The sequence below is a fragment of the Salmo trutta genome, chromosome 33 (genome assembly GCF_901001165.1).
Source record: "Salmo trutta chromosome 33, fSalTru1.1, whole genome shotgun sequence".
In the NCBI taxonomy this organism is placed as follows: Eukaryota; Metazoa; Chordata; class Actinopteri; order Salmoniformes; family Salmonidae; genus Salmo; species Salmo trutta.
Window position 1 is genome coordinate 18,476,673 of NC_042989.1, and position 17,787 is coordinate 18,494,459.

Genomic DNA, 17,787 nt, shown 5'->3' on the forward strand with positions numbered 1-17,787 from the left:
CATCCAATTTGCTGAGTAGAGTGTTGGAGGCTATTTTGCAAATGACATCGCCGAAGTCAAGGATCGGTAGGATAGTCAGTTTTACGAGGGTATGTTTGGCAGCATGAGTGAAGGATGCTTTGTTGTGAAATAGGAAGCTGATTATAGATTTAATTTTGGATTGGAGATGTTTAATGTGAGTCTGGAAGGAAAGTTTACAGTCTCACCAGGCACCTAGGTATTTGTAGTTATCCACATATTCTAAGTCAGAACCGTCCACAGTAGTGATGCTGGATGGGCGGGCAGGTGTGGGCAGCGATCAGTTGAGGAGCATGCATTTAGTTTTACTTGCATTTAAGAGCAGTTGGGAGGCCACGGAAGGAGAGTTGTATGGCATTGAAGCTCGTCTGGAGGTTAGTTAACACAGTGTCCAAAGACGGGCCAGAAGTATACAGAATGGTGTCTTCTGTGTGGAGGGGGATCAGAGAATCACCAGCAGCAAGTGCGACATAGTTGATGTTTACAGAGAAAGTCGGCCCGAGAATTGAACCCTGTTGCACCCCCATAGACTGCCAGAGGTCCGGACAACAGGCCCTCCGATTTGACACACTGAAATCTGTCTGAGAAGTAGTTGGTGAACCAGGAGAGGCATTCATTTGGGAAACCAAGGCTGTTGAGTCTGCCACTAAGAATGTGGTGATTGACAGAGTCGAAAGCTTTGGCCAGGTCGATGAATACAGCTGCACAGTATTGTCACTTATTGATGCCGGTTATGATATCGTTTAGGACCTTGAGCGTGGCAGAGGTGCACCCATGACCAACTCGGAAGCCAGATTGCATAGCGGAGAAGGTACTGTGGGATTCGAAATGGTCGGTTTGTTAACTTGGCTTTCGAAGACCTTAGAAAGGCAGGATAGGATAGATATAGTTCTGTAGCAATTTGGGTCTAGAGTGTCTCCCCCTTTTGAAGAGGGGGATGACCGTGGCAGCTTTCCAATCTTTGGGGATCTCAGACGATATGAAAGAGAGGTTGAACAGGCTACTAATAGGGGTTGCAACGATTTCGGCAGATAATTTTAGAAAGAGAGGGTCCAGATTGTCTAGCCCGGCTGATTTGTAGGGGTCCAGATTTTGCAGCTCTTTCAGAACATCAGCTATCTGGGTTTGGGTAAAGGAGAAATGGGGGAGGCTTGGGCAAGTTGCTGTGGGGGGTGCAGGGCTGTTGACTGGGGTAGGGTTAGCCAGGTGGAAGCATGGCCAGCTGTAGAAAAATGCTTATTGAAATTCTCAATTATCGTGGATTTATTGGTGGTGACAGTGTTTCCTAGCCTCAGTGCAGTGGGCAGCTGGGAGGAGGTGCTCTCATTCTCCATGGACTTTAGTGTCCCAAAACGTTTTGGAGTTTGTGCTACAGGATGCAAATTTCTGTTTTGAAAAAGCTAGCCTTTGCGTTCCTAACTGCCTGTGTATATTGGTTCCTAACTTCCCTGAAAAGTTGCATATCGCGGGGGCTGTTCGATGCTAATGCAGTACGCCACAGGATGTTTTTGTGCTGGTCAAGGGCAGTCAGGTCTGGAGTGAACCAGGGGCTATATCTGTTCCTGGTTCTACATTTTTTTGAATGGGGCATGCTTATTTAAGGTTGTGAGGAAAGCACTTTTAAAAAATAACCAGGCATCATCTACTGACGAAAGTGTTTTAGGGAGCGTTTGACAGTGATGAGAGGTGGTCATTTGACCGCAGACCCGTTACAGACGCAGGCAATGAGTCAGTGATTGCTGAGGTCCTGGTTGAAGGTAGCAGAGGTGTATTTGGAGGGCAGGTTGGTTAGGATGATATCTATGAGGGTGCCCGTTTGTGTGAGTTTGTGTGAGATTGAGGGCATCAAGCTTAGATTGTAGGATGGCCTTGGTGTTAAGCATGTCCCAGTTTATTTTTAATTTACAATCTGTAGAAGCTATGAGAATAGAAAGGTTCAGTGCTTTTGTGAAGCATCACAGCACAGTTGAAAAATATATGGCAAATAGAAATCCAAAATGGATGGTGTTAAGACCTAGATGGGAGGGGTTAAATGGAGCTGAAGGGTGGGACTAATAACAAGATAACCAATGTAAAACATACAGGGTCTGTAAAATGTATATATGTTCAGAAATGATGTGAAATAGCGCAGTTACAAATAATAAATAAAACTGGATGGACATCAGAAATAGAGGAAGGACTAAAAACAAACAAAATATAACTATTGTAAAATAGATTGTCTGTAAGATGTGTATAAGATGTATAAACTGAAGGTAGACGCCTAAGTGTTATTGTTTATTAGTTTACTCCAATTGGGGGAAGGGTGGTAGGGTTTGCAGAGAATAACAAAGGTATACTCTTAAAAAAAAAGTATATAAGTCTATATAGGTATGCGTATATGTATGTATGCGTGTGTCTGTGTGTGTGTGTGTGTGTGTGTGTGTGTGTGTGTGTGTATATATATATATCTATCCTTTCCCCATATTTACCAAAAAAAGATATGGAAATATTTAGCTGATCCACCAAAAAAAGATATTATGTGAAGAAAAACAATGAGCTCTGTCTCATTTGAGTTTTCTAAATAACTTTTGTTGAATTAGTTATTGTATACGTTTGTATATGTCTGAACTGTCTTAATTATGCATGTGTAGGGCCCTATAAAATCTGCGACGTGGACGGAATCACAGAATCCAGACATTAAAACAACGTTCAACAATATTCAAAAATATATTGAACTTAGTAGGAAATCAACTAAATGTATTGAATTTATTAGTAAATGATTTAATTTGCCCAAGATTATAAGACATGAACAAAATCAAATGCAAAAGTGATTCATATTGTCATGGAAATTACCACCAGGGACACCTGAAGTCAATATTAAATGAATCATTCTTTATTATCGACAAGCCGGAGAGGTTCCAACAAACTTAATGCACCAAGTAGTACACGTCTGTCAGGAGTTCCCCCGGGGCAGTCCTGTTAGTTATTTTATATACTGCTTACACAGACAAGTTATATTTGCATGATTAATTATTCATATTATTTCATTAACGTTTGGTTCATGCATGTGACCGACCAATACCTCACAAGGCTTCGTCTCTCCACTTTGTGTCGCCGTTAGTGATGATGTTAATGACAACCGTCTTCTGGTAGAAGAAAAGGTTATCCCAAAGACCTCAATTAAATGTTAACTACAAAGTAGTCTATGCCTACCTAACATAATAATATCCACTATATATACAAAAGTATGTGGACACCCCTTCAAATTAGTGGATTCGGCTATTTCATCCACACCCGTTGCTGACAGGTGTATAAAATCAAGCACACAGCCATGCATTTTCCATAGGCAAACATTGGCAGTAGAATGGCCTGTACTGAAGAGCTCAGTGACTTTCAACATGGCACCCTTCAAGTCATTTCATAACATTTCTGCCCTGCTAGAGCTTCCCCGGTCAACTGTAAGTGCTGTTATTGTGAAGTGGAAACATCTAGGAGCAACAACGGCTCAGCCACGAAGTGGTAGGCCACACCAGCTCACAGAACGGGAGCGCCGAGTGCTGAAGCACGTAGCGCGTAAAAATTCTCTGTCCTCGGTTGCAACACTCACTACCAAGTTCCAAACTGCCTCTGGAAGCAACGTTAGTACAAGAACTGTTCGTCGGGAGTTTCATGAAATGGGTTTCCATGACCGAGCAGGTGCACACAAGCCTAAGATCACCATGCGCAATGCCAAATGTCGGCTGGAATGGTGTAAAGCTCGCCGCCATTGAACTCTGGAGCAGTGGAAACGTGTTCTCTAGAGTGGCAGTCCGACGGACAAATCTGGGTTTGGCAGATGACAAGAAAATGCTACCTGCCCCAATGCATAGTGCCAACTGTAAAGTTTGGTGGAGGAGGAATAATGGTCTGAGGCTGTTGTTCATAGTTCGGGCTTAACGCTACAGCATATGTTGACATTCTAGACCATTCTGTGCTTCCAACTATGTGGCAACAGTTTGGGGAAGGCCCTTTCTTGTTTCAGAATGACCATGCCCCCGTGCTCAAAGCGAGGTCCATACAGAAATGGTTTGTCGAGATCGGTGTGGAAGAAGTTGACTGACCTGCACAGAGCCCTGACCTCAGCTCCATCGAAAACCTTTGGGATGAATTGGAACGCCGACTGCAAGCCAGGCCTAATTGCCCAACATTGGTGCCCGACCTCACTAATGCTTTTGTGGCTGAATGGAAGCAAGTCCCTGCAGCAATGTTCCAACATCTAGTGGAAAGCATACTTTTGGTCATATTGTGTATCATGATTATTTGCGTCAATCCAGTGGTGATTTGTTTAGCAAACTCTGTAACCACGTGTCTGCTACAGAAAGACTGATAACCAAGCAAGTCTCTTGCTGGTGTGCACTTCAATTAAAGGGTATGTACACCCAACATTTCTTAGATTTTTGCCAGACCTCCAAATGTTGTCTCCTGATGTAGTTTAAGCATGGTTGTGGACTTAGAACATCCAATTGTGTTGTTTTTCTATTTAAAAACCGTGATTTTGAGAGTGAAAATCTAAAAGAAATGATATCTGAAAAATGAGAAAACAAAATGGAGAACATTTAAACAGATTTTATAGGGCCCTACATGTGCAAGACATGATTGTGTGTATCAGATGGCGCCATACCATAGGGCGGCAGCTAGTCTAGCAGTTAAGAGCGTTGGGCCAGTAACTGAAAGGTTGCTGGTTTGAATCCCCGAGCCGACTAGGTGAAAATTCTGTCTGTTCCCTTGATCAAGGCACATAATTCTAATTGCTGCTGTAAGTCACTCTGGTTAAGAGCGTCTGCTAAATGACTCAAATGTAAAAAGGTGTGTAACTGATACTTTTTGTCTCTGTAGGATGAGTGTGTGTTAGAGCCTGGTTTACATGAGCGTGCCCAGAAGCTCTTCCAGGTTCTCCTGCGCTACGCTACAGATCTGCTGGTGTGGGAGGAGAGCTATGAGCTAGCAGCAGAACTGCAGCCCAGGTACTAGCCTATTTCTAATGATAACCATAGCACCAAATGTATCCACATCACACCAGTAGTTTTAAATCCAGAATGACATTCAATGTGATTTCTCATAGGGTGAAGGAGGACACATACTACTGTGTACTGTACAACGATGAGCACCACTCATATGATCATGTGATCTACACCCTGCAGCGCTCTGTTCAGTGTGACCACAGTGAGGCACATACTCACACAGCCCTCATTGACAAAGAGGTACTGTCTGCAGGCATTCTCTGCCATCTGGCATTCTTCATTACTTTCTTTCATTTAAAGCATCTAGATATGTCAATAAAGGGGAAAAAACAGAAAACAAATGTCTTCTGCTGCAATGTTGAACTTTCGTTGTTATTATAGCTATGCACTTGAAATTGATCATTCTCTTTTGAATGCAGGGTCGCAGGGCAGTGAAGCGAGGGAAGCTCCGGTCTTGCCAACAAGCCAAGGACCTCATCAGGGTAAATGATAGCCTTTTATAAAACTACAAAATGCAAATTTTGCCATAGAACGTAATCACCTCCAGTGTTCTGAGTCAGACATCTTACCCCTGCTATATGCTGTGCTCTTGTAGTCCAACGTGGGACTACATCTCCCTGCAGCCACTAACCTCTAACCCATGCTGTATTCTGTGTTGTGCTTTTAGTCCCACTCGGAGCACATCTCCCTGCAGCCCCTTCGTGTGGAGATCCTCCACTCTGCGGTCATGGCCCACCAGAGCTTTGCCATGCGACTGGGCGCCTGGTTTCAGCAGATCATCGGCTACTCAGTGGGGTTCAGGCAGGTGTTCTGCCAGGTGGCTCTGGAGCCCAGCTCAGAGGGGGACCAGCCCAGCCTCATCAGCCGACTCATGCTGCATGACTCCAGGCTGTACAAAGGCAAGAAGACCTTGATCCATACTCCAATCTTTCTCTACATTAAGATGCACCTCTGTTTTGCCTCCAGTCCATCACATTCAAGCCCATTCTCTTCTTTCCACCAGGAGCCCGCAAGTTCATCCATGAGTTGATCTTCTGTAGCCTGCTGATGGAGACCGAGTACAAGAGGCGCTTTGCCATTGAGTTCACCAAGGTATGTCAGAAGTCAGTAGTACACTGACATGTTTAAAATAAATGCAACCTTTACATTACAATTATGTGGCTAACCTATACTGTCCGTCTCACCCTTTTGCCCTCGCTGTATTTCAGCATTACAAACAACTGCAGAAGGACTACACACTTGATGACCATGAGAGGAGCATATCCATTACAGCTCTATCTGTGCAGATCTTCACCGTACCCACTCTGGTGAGAGCAATGGCCATCCATGTAATATAAAATGAACATTTTCCCAGGCTTAGCTCACATACCACTGTATCCTTCTCTATCTCTGTTCAGGCCAGGCAGCTGATTGAGGAAGGGAATGTGATCAAGGTGATCGTTGACACCGTCATGGAGCTGCTGTCGGAGCACCTGGATGCCAACCATCGCTTCCACTTCCAGGGGTACAACTCAGACAAGTTCTTCCGGATCCAGGTGATCTTCCACGACCTCAGGTGGGTGTGCCATACTACTCAGCTTAATCTCTGACATTAGGAATATGTCTCTTGCTATAGCTGCCTGATGCTTATCCGTAATATAAAAGTGTTCTACCTCACAGGTACATTCTGATCAGCAAGCCCTCTGTGTGGACTGAGGAGCTGAGGACCCAGTTCCTGGAGGGGTTCAGGGTCTTCCTGGGGCTCCTCCACTGCATGCAGGTACACTCAGTCGCTTTACACTCTGGAGTAACTGGCGGGCATTAGGGCTTTTGTATTGACTTGCAGCCTCTGCTTCTATCATGAAATGCATCAGATGGTTGTTCTCTTGGTAGGGTATGGAGGAGGTGAAGCGGCAGTTTGGTCAGCACATCGAGGTCGAGCCTGAATGGGAGGCTGGGTTTTCTATACAGAGACAGCTACGACACATCCTCGTCATGTTCCAGGACTGGTGTTCATCTGATGTAAGTCCTCACGCAATGCTTTTTAAAATTCCCAAATCCCTAAATCTCTGATAAATTAATGGATAAATATGGAAAAGTGTATGTTCCTGTGTACTTGACTGGCATCTCTGCCCATCCCCCCCCAGGAGACTGTTCTCCTCCTGTCCTTCAGGGAGTGCCACAGGGCGCTGATGCGCTGCAATAACCAACCCTTTCAAAGCGAGGCCACAGACTACTACATGTGTAAACACATCCTCCATGTCAGCCCATACAAGGTGTCCCAGGAGCCTGTCAGCATACACCTGCCCATCTCCAGGGCGCTCGCTGGTGAGGAGAACCATACTGTCCATCTGTCTGCCCCTATGGGCCTTGGGAAATTGCTCTGTGTTGGGGTTGTGTAAATGAAGATGGCGTTATGCAAATGAAGATCACACAGCATGCCTTTTGGTTATTAGGGCCGCGATGAGACCATTATTGCAATATTTTTTTCCATGGCAAAAATGAAACCACAAAGCAGACCAAACTCTTTGGTTCTTTGAAAACCTGCTGTATGTAAAAGATTGTGTAATATAGCTTGGAAAATAAATACATGTGACTCTGGATGACAGCATAATGTTTGTTTCCAATATTAGGGCTGTTTTCCTAAAGAAGTAACATTTCCTAAAGAAGTTATCGCGATACTGGTATCGTCCCAGCCCTATTGGTTATGCTGTCATTCCACCTTCACTCTAATGTTATTTAATGCATCTTGAGTTTTATGAAACCTCTAATACCAGTTCCTTATGATCCCCAGGCCTGTATGTACAGCTGTGTTATACAGGGGCAGTCAAACGCCTCCACGAATTCCTGGATCCAGTAAGTATCTGTGACAAGTGAAAACTCCCTTTAAATCTTTCCATCGGTTTTCTTGTGTTTCATCTGTCATAAGTCAGTAAGAATCAGCTTTGTATCTGCAGACTATCTTCTTCCCACTGCTGTTGCTAAAAGACAGGGATGTCTATGTGTTACAGGAGAGCTGTGACTTCACCTGGTTTGCGGAGCACCCTCTGCGCTGTGTGGTGCTGGCTGCCCAAGTCTCAGCTGAGATGTGGCGCAGGAACGGCCTCTCGCTCGTCAGCCAGGTGAAAGGCGGGCTGTGATGGCTTGGATGGGCTGATGGTGTCAACTGTTGCTATAACCGGAACTTTTCAAGAATTGATTTCACATTTTGTGATTGCTTAAATGTCGTTAGTGTTTCAATGTAAGATTATTTGTCATTTCCAGGTGTATTATTACCATGACGTAAAATGCAGGGATGAGATGTTTGACAAGGATGTCATCATGCTACAGGTTAGTGTTTTAGCAGCAGCAACATTGTTCTGCGCTCACCTCCCTTTTTATTCTATGGAGTCTCCTGACTACCACTACATAATCGGAAGTCTCATCTCAAAACTTTTTACAGATCGCTGCTTCCAAAATGGACCCCAACCACTTCATTATGCTGATCTTGCAGAGATTTGAGCTCTTTGATGTGTTCAATGGAAGTCTCGCAAGCAAAGACCAAGTAAGAGATACCATCGACTGACTATTGGTTCAAATAAATAATTATTACATTTAGGAAAAATGGTAAATGAATAAAACACCAATGGTCCTGTTCAGGAACTGCTGAAACAGTGGAACCGGTTAACAGAAGAGATGCTCTACCTCCTCATCATCATTGTTGGTATGTCCCTAAGCTGCTTTCTAAATGACACATCAACTTAAGTAAATGTCTGGCGAAATCCTAATATGTAGTTAGTAAGTTCACTGTGTATAGTGACATCTCGTTGGCTAGATGATATAGCCGTTATTGATTATGTTGAAGGGTGTCTCATTCTGTATGTCATGCCTCCTGTGTCCCCAGGGGAGCGGTATGTCCCAGGGATCAGTCACGTGACCAAAGAGGATGTGACTATGAGGGAGGTGATCCACCTGCTGTGTATTCAGCCCATGGCTCACAGCAGCCTGGTCAAGGGCCTGCCAGAGAACGTGAGAATGTGGACCTATACTACTCCTCTAAAGGCCCACACAGACTGTACTATTTTAGCCGTCTTATACCAGGATTTTGCCGTCCCAGACAAAATGTCCACGTCGCGGGCACATTCTTAGGTTGTAAACGATTATTGGACGTCTTTGCCTGTTCAGTGTGACAGGGTCTAGGTCTGCCGATAAGTACCACTACGTGCAGTCGTAGGCTCCGACACAGTTCTGTCAATGTCAGAAATGTTTTAGCTTTTATTATGTTTTGTGGCTGCTGTTACGAGCCGATCTCAGTGACTTGACCAATAGGAACACGGCTGACACTGAGTACGCACAGAATAATACGATTGAATAGTCAGATTCATATAATATCTCAATTTTCAGCTTTGAGGTCTTAATTTAAGGTTAGGTTTAGACAATGTTAGCAGTAAGGTTAAGGTTAGGATTGGGATTAAAATCTGACTTTAAAAGATCTATTGTATAGGCAGGGTTTATGACTTTGTGGCTGTGTTAACTAGTGACGACCAAAATAAGAGGAAGGCTTGAGCTACTGGTTCTGACACATACGCAGATCAAATACACCACTGCAGTTGATGTAACCTACGTCGGCTGACATAGCCTAGCAAGCCAATGGCAGAATGTAATGACTGCACTTAAGCAAATGGTACAGTCTGGCCAAGTTGATATCAAGATTAATAATTTGCTAACGTCGCATAGTGTGACATGTAATAATCCTGAGAAAAAAGAAGAAACCGGCACACTGCTCTTGCTAGTATCACTGCTCTTTAATAAGCTTTACGTATCGGCCTGAAGGCCTTCGTCAGAGCTCTTATAATGCTTAGTAAAGAGCAGTGATACTAGTAAGAGCATTGTGCAGGTTTCTTCTTTTTTTCTCATGTTATTCAATTGTTACCATGCAACAAAGATGGCTCAGATGTGCGAGTGCATTTCGAATTTTGAATCATATGTAATAATCCTAAAGACTTAATCCGACGTACAATGTGGGAAGGCCTTCAGCACTAATGCTGTTACCACTTCGTCACCACTTTTATACTGCAACAATGTACTGTCTTTGTTTGTAGGAGAGCCATGAAACTGGCCTGGAAACTGTCATTCCAAAAGTTGCCACCTTCAAGTAAGTGTAACACTAAGGTCATCTTGACCATAATAATAAAAATCAAAATAATAAATAACGTTTTCAGCAGAGAAAAACGTTTGACAAGCTTTTTCACTGACCTGTTGATCCTCCCATTTAGGAAGCCAGGTGTTTCCGGACACGGCTTGTATGAGGTGAAAAAGGAGTGCCTGCCGGAATTCAATCCCTTCTTCTTTCACTATTCTAAATCTCAGCATAGCAAGGTATATGTTGCTACAGAGGCTACATACACATTTACATTTGTTTTTCCAAAGCCAATTTTCCCTTGGCTGCTGGCATTTGCTAATGTGTAACCTTGTGACCCCTGAACTCTGTGCCCCAGGCAGAAGATGCTCAGAAGAAGAGAAGAACTCAGGAGGGCAGTGACAAAGGTGAGATGGAACTTATTATCATACGTTCATACAAAGGAACACAGTGTTATGAGCCAATCCCTGTAGGTGATTCACTATTTGCTTATGATTCATTACTGTCTGTTTCTGTCCATGCCCAGCCCTGCGTCCCCCTGTCCCCCCTCCCTTTTGCCCAGCCTTCTCCAGCATAGTGCATCTGCTGTGTTGTGACATCCTCATCCACATCCTCAGACGAGTACTGCAGAGAGCTGTGGAGGACCGGGCCACCTACTGGACAGAGGCCATGATCCAGAGGGTACCTTTCGCATGTATTTCTCTCCCGCTCGCGCGCTCTCTCTCTCTAGCTCTCACTCTCTTTCTTTTTTTATATGAACCATATTAACGGTAACTGTGTGTGCCCCCACAGTCCCTGCACCTTATAGGCCAGGGTCTGTTGGAGGAGAAGGCCCAGTTGGGAGCCAGCACTGTGGAGCAGGTCACCTTTGACTTCAGCCTCAAAGCTCGCAGTGAGTGTCCTAGAGATACTACGTTTTGTCTTTAAATATGTGTCACTTGGATTATTCTTGGTTTAGGGTACAGTTCATATACATTTGTTCTTGAGACATTTTCTGTTTTTCTACTCTCTCAGCGATTGGCTCCGAGCATCGCAAATCTGTGTTCCACCTCCTGTCCAAGATGACGGCTCTTCCTTCCTTGGAAGCCCAGAAGGATATGATTAAGTGGACACTGCAGGTGGGTTAACTTCATTGTCCTGTTAAGAGATTTGACCATCTTTTTTCAACTGAGATTTTAGACAGTTTACAGTACAGCTTTTTGTTTAAATGATCATATTTCTCTTTCTGGTAGATGTTTGAGATGGTGAAGTGCCTTAGGGAGAAGTCCAGTCCAGCAGCCTCTATGAGCGTGGAGCAGACCAAGCCAGAAGAGGTAAAAACAGAACATTTTTACACCTTTGTCATGCAACATTTCTGCATTGAAGAATCCTCACCCTCTGTCTATGTCTGATTGATTGATTCAGATCGTCCCTGACAAAGACAAAGCCGAGCGGAAGAGGAAAGCGGAGGCAGCCAAGCTCCATCGGCAGAAGATCATGGCCCAGATGTCGGCCATGCAGAAGAACTTCATTGAGTCACACAAGATGCTGTATGACAACATGCCAGAGAGTTCCCAGGGGGAGCCTGTGGCCTCCAGAGAGAGGTGAGGAGGGTGTAGCCCCCTACACTGTTGGCCGTGAGGGAGACTATAGAGTGTTGCCTTTACTTTAAAGACATGCTCCGGAACGTTGGCGACTACGAAGTCTTTTTTTTAAACCTCTCGCTTTGGGATGGATGTGTCCATGTGTAATTCATACATGCATAATTATCTTCTTACCTCAATTAGCCATGAAATCCCTAGTTTGAAAGCATCAGTTTTTCTGAAAGCTGTGTTGTGCCATTTTCCCTACATTTTCTCTCACGTGGTCCAGCCCCCTAGCAATTTGAGTTCTAGCCATTGACCTTCAGCCCCTCGCAATTTGAGTGACAGCTAGCAAGATGCATACGCAGCAGAGCGAGAGAGAGTAATGACATGGTGCACATATGTGACGTAGTACACAGTTATCGGTGACCACCTTTGGCTCGTGAGCGCTCTCTTCAGAACTACTGGCTGAAAAGTATACATAAGTACTGGAGAATCTCTTTAATAATATACTCTAGCTTGCCTAGTAGTACCTCAAGTTTACTGCAGGAGGGAGAGTGAATTCAAATTTGAATTGGGTTGATTGCGTGAGTGAAGGTTAGTGATTAGGAGGATATCTATAAGTGATTTAAATGAGTAATTGTGTTGTCATGTTTCTTCCTCCTGTCCTGTAGCTGTGCCATGGAGCTGGGAGAGTTGTGCGTGGCTGTGGGGCCTCAACGGGGCTCCACCCCGGCTGAGAGGGAGGTGCTGACCTGCATACTATGTCAGGAGGAGCAGGAGGTCCAGGCCCGCTCTCCAGCCATGGTGCTGACCGCCTGTGTCCAGAGGTCCACCGTGCTGACACAGTGCCGGGGGAAGACTCTGGCCAACAATGGTTAGTTCCCTTTTCAGTCTCCTCCATTTGATCTCCTGTGGTTCTCAATACTCTCTGACCACTGTCATCTCTTTTTGCATTACTGTTTAAATGATTAAAGATCTTAATGTGTTGTTCTGTGTGACAGAGACCATGTACCCCCTCTTCATGCCACCTGACCTGGCTGTGGGGACTCACACTGGCAGCTGTGGCCATGTCATGCACGCTACCTGCTGGCAGAAGTGAGTCACTGCAGTTACGTATCACTGAATCATAGGGATGATGATTCCAACATACTATCTTGGGCCTGAAGACCTAAAGATAGATTAGACCTACATCTCTGTTTTTTTGGTCTGTGTGTTCTAGGTACTTTGAGGCAGTCCAGAACACCACTCGGAACCGGCTCCATGCTGAGCTCATCATTGACCTGGAGAACGGGGAGTACATGTGCCCGCTCTGCAAGTCCCTGTGCAACACTGTTGTTCCTCTCATCCCCTTGGAACCACTCACACTTAACTAGTATGTCTTCCTTTTCGACTTTTTTGCCACTTCCTAAATGACTGGGTTTAGATATGTTTTTGGAGTATCCATAAAACTAAATCTGGTTTATGACCCAGTAGTGAACATATCAGTTGTAACCGACTTGTCCCTTATGTCCTGTCTGCAGTGAGAATGCAGAGCTGGTGGGACAGCTCCTCACCCTCCCTCGCTGGATCCAGATCCTCTCTGCCAGGATCAAAGGACTCAAGTCTGTCGCTCAGGGACCAGGTAAAGACAGCTATGTGATCTCACAAAGTCATCTTAGTGGAGAGAGCCCAGTGCTTTTGTAGGTGTGACTCCATTGTGTTTGTGGTCCAGAAAGCAGCAGTGAGACTATCAGTGACGGAGACACTGCCCTCTGCGGGGAAGGCCAGCCAGACTTCCGCTCTATCCTCAGCTTTGGAGTAAAAGAGCCGTGAGTCAGTCACACACACACACACTTACACAACTATCTGCTCTCAATGGTTTATTCAAATGTTTCTATAGCGCACGACACACACTGACCTCGTTTCCATGTTATTGACAGTGTACTATATTATGTATCCACTCACTACATGCTCTGTAATGTAATCAGTACTTGTTGATCTTCTTCAGGAGGAAGTACTCTGACAGCATAGCGGAGATGCTGGTGGTGTGTGCCACCACGGTGCACAGGGTGGGGCTGCAGACGGGGCCTAACGAGCTGTGTCCCGCCGTGCCCGTCATGTCCTGGAACACCTGTGCCTTCACCATCCAGGCCATTGGTCAGTCCCACCGACTCTCTACTTTACCTCTCTATCTGTTTCTTTTTCCATCCTTTTTCTAGCTGAACTAATTTTACCATTACTCAGTATGTTTTCTTTTCTTCTCTTAACAGAGAACTTGCTACAGGAAGAGGATAAGACACTGTTTGGCTCTTTACAAAACAGACAGGTAGGTCAGATAGATTACAGAGGAGGGACTGTGCTTGACCAGTTTTCACCTATCCCCTCGGAGGGATTTATCACAGTAACTCTGCTTTCTTTTTCAGCTTGCGGGCCTGAAGGCTGTGGTTCAGTTTTCTGCAACCCAACGCCTCAAGAGCTCCCAGGCTGTCATTCAGAAGCATTTCACAGACATGTTAGGAGGTACATGTTCAAACACCACCCAGCACACGATATCCATCCACCTAACATTCTAAACTCATTTTGTGTGATTTGGTATTTTATGTAATATTTGATTTGGTTGCTTCTCTCTAAAGCCTTGTTACCCACCATGAGTTCAGAGAGCACACCTTCTATTCTGGAAGTAGACTTCTTCCACCTTCTGGTAAGTCACCCATCAAATCAAATGTTATTAGTCACAGGCGCCTAATACAATGGGTGTAGACCTTACAGTGAAATGCTTACTTACGAGCCCCTTTTTAAGTAATTTTTTTATTTCACCTTTATTTAACCAGGTAGGCCAGTTAAGAACAAGTTCTTATTTACAACTGCCATCTGGCCAAGATAAAGCAAAGCAGTGCGACACAAACAACAACACAGAGTTACACATGGGATAAACAAACGTACAGTCAATAACACTATAGAAAAATATCTATACAGTGTGTGCAAATGAAGTAAGGAGGTAAGGCAATAAATTGACCAATAGTGGCAAAGTAATTACAATTTAGCAATTTACACTAGTGATATATGTGCAGGTGAGGATGTGCAAGTAGAAATACTGGTGTGTAAAAGAGCAGAAAAACTAATATGGGGATGAGGTAGGTAGTTGGTTGGATGGGCTATTTACAGATGGGCTGTGTACAGCTGCAGCGATCGTTAAGCTGCTCTGACAGCTGACGCTTAAAGTTAGTGAGGGAGATAAAAGCGTCCAACTTCAGTGATTTTTGCAATTCGTTCCAGTCATTGGCAGCAGGGAACTGGAAGGAAAGGCAGCAAAAGGAGTTGGCTTTGGGGATGACCAGTGAAATATACCTGCTGGAGTGTGTGCTACGGGTGGGTGTTGCTATGGTGACAAGTGAGCTGAGATAAGGCAGAGCTTTACCTAGCAAAGACTTATAGATGACCTGGAGCCAGTGGGTTTGGTGACGAATATGAAGCGAGGGCCAGCCGACGAGAGCATACAGGTCGCAGTTGTGTGTAGTATATGGGGCTTTGGTGACAAAACGGATGGCACTGTGATACACTACATCCAGTTTGCTGAGTAGAGTGTTGGGGGCTATTTTGTAAATGACATCGCCGAAGTCAAGGATCGGTAGGTTAGTCAGTTTTACGACGGTATGTTTGGCAGCATGAGTGAAGGATGCTTTGTTGCGAAATAGGAAGCCGATTCTAGATTTAATTTTGGATTGGAGATGCTTAATGTGAGTGGAAGGAGAGTTTATAGTCTAGCCAGACACCTAGGTATTTGTAGTTGTCCCCATATTCTATGTCAGAACCGTCCAGAGTAGTGATGCTGGACGGGCGGGCGGGTGTGGGCCGCGATAGGTTGAAGTGCATGCATTTCGTTTTACTAGCATTTAAGAGCAGTTGGAGGCCACGGAAGGAGTGTTGTATGGCGTTGAAGCTCGTTTGGAGGTTTGTTAACACAGTATCCAAAGAAGGGCCAGAAGTATACAGAATGGTGTCTGCGTTGAGGTGGATCAAAGAGCGACATCGTTGATATATACAGAGAAAAGAGTCTGCCCGAGAATAGAACCCTGTGGTACCCCCATAGAGACTGCCAGAGGTCCGGACAACAGGCCCTCCGATTTGACACACTGAACTCTATCTGAGAAGTAGTTAGTGAACCAGGCGAGGCAGTCATTTGAGAAACCAAGGCTGTTGAGTCTGCTGATAAGAATACGGTGATTGACAGAGTCGAAAGCCTTGGCCAGGTCGATGAAGACGGCTGCACAGTCCTGTCTTTTATCGATGACGGTTATGATATCGTTTAGGACCTTGAGCGGGGCAGGGGTGCACCCATGACCGCTATGCAATCTGGTTTCCAAGCTGTTGTGCAGTTTAACCAACAGTGCAGTTTCAAAAATACGGATAAGAATAAGAGATAAAAGTAACAAGTAGTTAAAGAGGAGCAGTAAAAAATAATATATTCAGCGGGGGTGCAGGTACAGAGTCAGTGTGCGGGGGCACTGGTTAGTTGAGGTAGTATGTACATGTAGGTAGAGTTAATTAAAGTGACTATGCATAGATGACAACGGAGAGTGGCGGGGGGGCGGCAGGCAGGCAGGCAGGCAGGCAATGTGAATAGTCTGGGTAGCCATTTGACTAGATGTTCAGGAGTCTTATGGCTTGGTGGTAGAAGCTGTTTATAGAAGCCTCTTAGACCTAGACTTGACACTCTGGTACCGCTTGACTTGTGGTAGCAGAGAGAACAGTCTATGACTAGGGTGGCTGAAGTCTTTGACAATTTTCAGGACCTTCCTCTCACACCGCCTGGTATAGACGTCCTGGATGGTACGAAGCTTGGCCTCAGTGATGTACTGGGCTGTTCGCACTACCCTCTAGTGCCTTGTGGTTGGAGGCTGAGCAGTTGCCATACCAGTCAGGATGCTCTCGATGGTGCAGCTGTAGAACCTTTTGAGGATCTGAGGACCCACGACAAATCTTTTCAGTCTCCTGAGGGGGAATAGGTTTTGTCGTGCCTGCTTAATGACTGTCATGGTGTGCTTGGACCATGTTAGTTTGTTGTGGATGTGGACACCAAGGAACTTGAGGCTCTCAGCCTGCTACACCCGTCAATGAGAATGGGGCGTGCCTGGTCCTCTCTTTCCTGTAGTCCACAATCATCTCCTTTGTCTTGATCACGTTGAGGGAGAGGTTGTTGTCCTGGCACCACACGGCCAGGTCTCTGACCTTCTCCCTATAGGCTGTCTTGTTGTTGTCGGTGATCAGGCCTACCACTGTTGTCATCTGCAAATTGAATGATCGTGTTGGAGCCCCTGTTGAGGATCAGCGTCGCTGATGTGTTGTTACCTACCCTTACCACCTGGGGGCGGCCTGTCAGGAAGTCTAGGATCCAGTTGCAGAGGGAGCTGTTTATTCCCAGGACGTTTAGCTTATTGATGAGCTTTGGTGGGAACTATGGTGTTGAACGCTGAGCTGTAGTCAATGAATAGCATTCTCACATAGGTGTTCCTTTTGTCCAGGTGGGAAAGGGCAGTGTGCAGTGCAATAGAGATTACATCGTCTGTGGATCTGTTGGGGCGGTATGCAAATTGGAGGGGGTCTAGGGTTTCTGGGATGATGGTGTTGTGAGCCATGACCAGCCTTTCAAAGCACTTCATGGCTACAGACGTGAGTGCTACGGGTCGGTAGTCATTTAGGCAGGTTACCTTAGTGAAGGAAGTTAATGTTCTGTTTGATGCATACAGTAGGTCTTCCACACGCTCTGGGGATAACCAACCTTTCTCTGTGTGTTGTCAGGTGGGGCTGGTGCTTGCCATTCCAGCTCTCTACCAGGAGGAGGCGGTAGACCTGCAACCCTCTGCTGTCAGCTCTGCCTACAACCACCTTTACATCCTGCACCTGGTCACCATGGCACACATGGTGCAGGTCCTCCTCTCCTCCACAGATGACACAGCAGTGTTTGGGGGAGAGGAGGGAGAGGCGGAGAGGGCAGCAGCAGAGCTCTATGCTGCTGTGTCACAGTGTACCGGCGGGTAAGAAGGAATGCTGTCTTTTCTCTGTATTTTTTTATGTAATATACTACTGATCAAAAGTTGTAGAACAATTACTCATTCAAGGGTTTTTCTTTACTTTTACTATTTTCTAC

At 45.3% G+C, this 17,787-nt stretch overlaps 1 protein-coding gene across 1 annotated transcript in view; it reads left to right on the forward strand.

Annotated features, from left to right (window-relative positions):
- Positions 1-17,787, forward strand: part of ubr1 (ubiquitin protein ligase E3 component n-recognin 1) — a 35,547-nt gene that overhangs the window by 13,452 nt on the left and 4,308 nt on the right. Inside the window, exons 5-38 of the mRNA XM_029730123.1 lie at positions 4,873-5,000; positions 5,099-5,237; positions 5,417-5,479; positions 5,665-5,896; positions 6,001-6,089; positions 6,206-6,304; positions 6,395-6,552; positions 6,657-6,756; positions 6,870-6,998; positions 7,124-7,304; positions 7,771-7,832; positions 7,988-8,098; positions 8,241-8,306; positions 8,419-8,520; positions 8,616-8,679; positions 8,860-8,984; positions 10,058-10,110; positions 10,232-10,334; positions 10,454-10,502; positions 10,622-10,776; positions 10,888-10,987; positions 11,110-11,213; positions 11,328-11,408; positions 11,500-11,678; positions 12,332-12,534; positions 12,662-12,755; positions 12,880-13,032; positions 13,181-13,281; positions 13,372-13,468; positions 13,648-13,796; positions 13,910-13,965; positions 14,063-14,159; positions 14,273-14,340; positions 17,439-17,674. Coding sequence (XP_029585983.1) covers positions 4,873-5,000; positions 5,099-5,237; positions 5,417-5,479; positions 5,665-5,896; positions 6,001-6,089; positions 6,206-6,304; positions 6,395-6,552; positions 6,657-6,756; positions 6,870-6,998; positions 7,124-7,304; positions 7,771-7,832; positions 7,988-8,098; positions 8,241-8,306; positions 8,419-8,520; positions 8,616-8,679; positions 8,860-8,984; positions 10,058-10,110; positions 10,232-10,334; positions 10,454-10,502; positions 10,622-10,776; positions 10,888-10,987; positions 11,110-11,213; positions 11,328-11,408; positions 11,500-11,678; positions 12,332-12,534; positions 12,662-12,755; positions 12,880-13,032; positions 13,181-13,281; positions 13,372-13,468; positions 13,648-13,796; positions 13,910-13,965; positions 14,063-14,159; positions 14,273-14,340; positions 17,439-17,674 — 3,926 coding nt within the window. The remainder of the gene's footprint in view (positions 1-4,872; positions 5,001-5,098; positions 5,238-5,416; positions 5,480-5,664; positions 5,897-6,000; positions 6,090-6,205; positions 6,305-6,394; positions 6,553-6,656; positions 6,757-6,869; positions 6,999-7,123; positions 7,305-7,770; positions 7,833-7,987; positions 8,099-8,240; positions 8,307-8,418; positions 8,521-8,615; positions 8,680-8,859; positions 8,985-10,057; positions 10,111-10,231; positions 10,335-10,453; positions 10,503-10,621; positions 10,777-10,887; positions 10,988-11,109; positions 11,214-11,327; positions 11,409-11,499; positions 11,679-12,331; positions 12,535-12,661; positions 12,756-12,879; positions 13,033-13,180; positions 13,282-13,371; positions 13,469-13,647; positions 13,797-13,909; positions 13,966-14,062; positions 14,160-14,272; positions 14,341-17,438; positions 17,675-17,787) is intronic.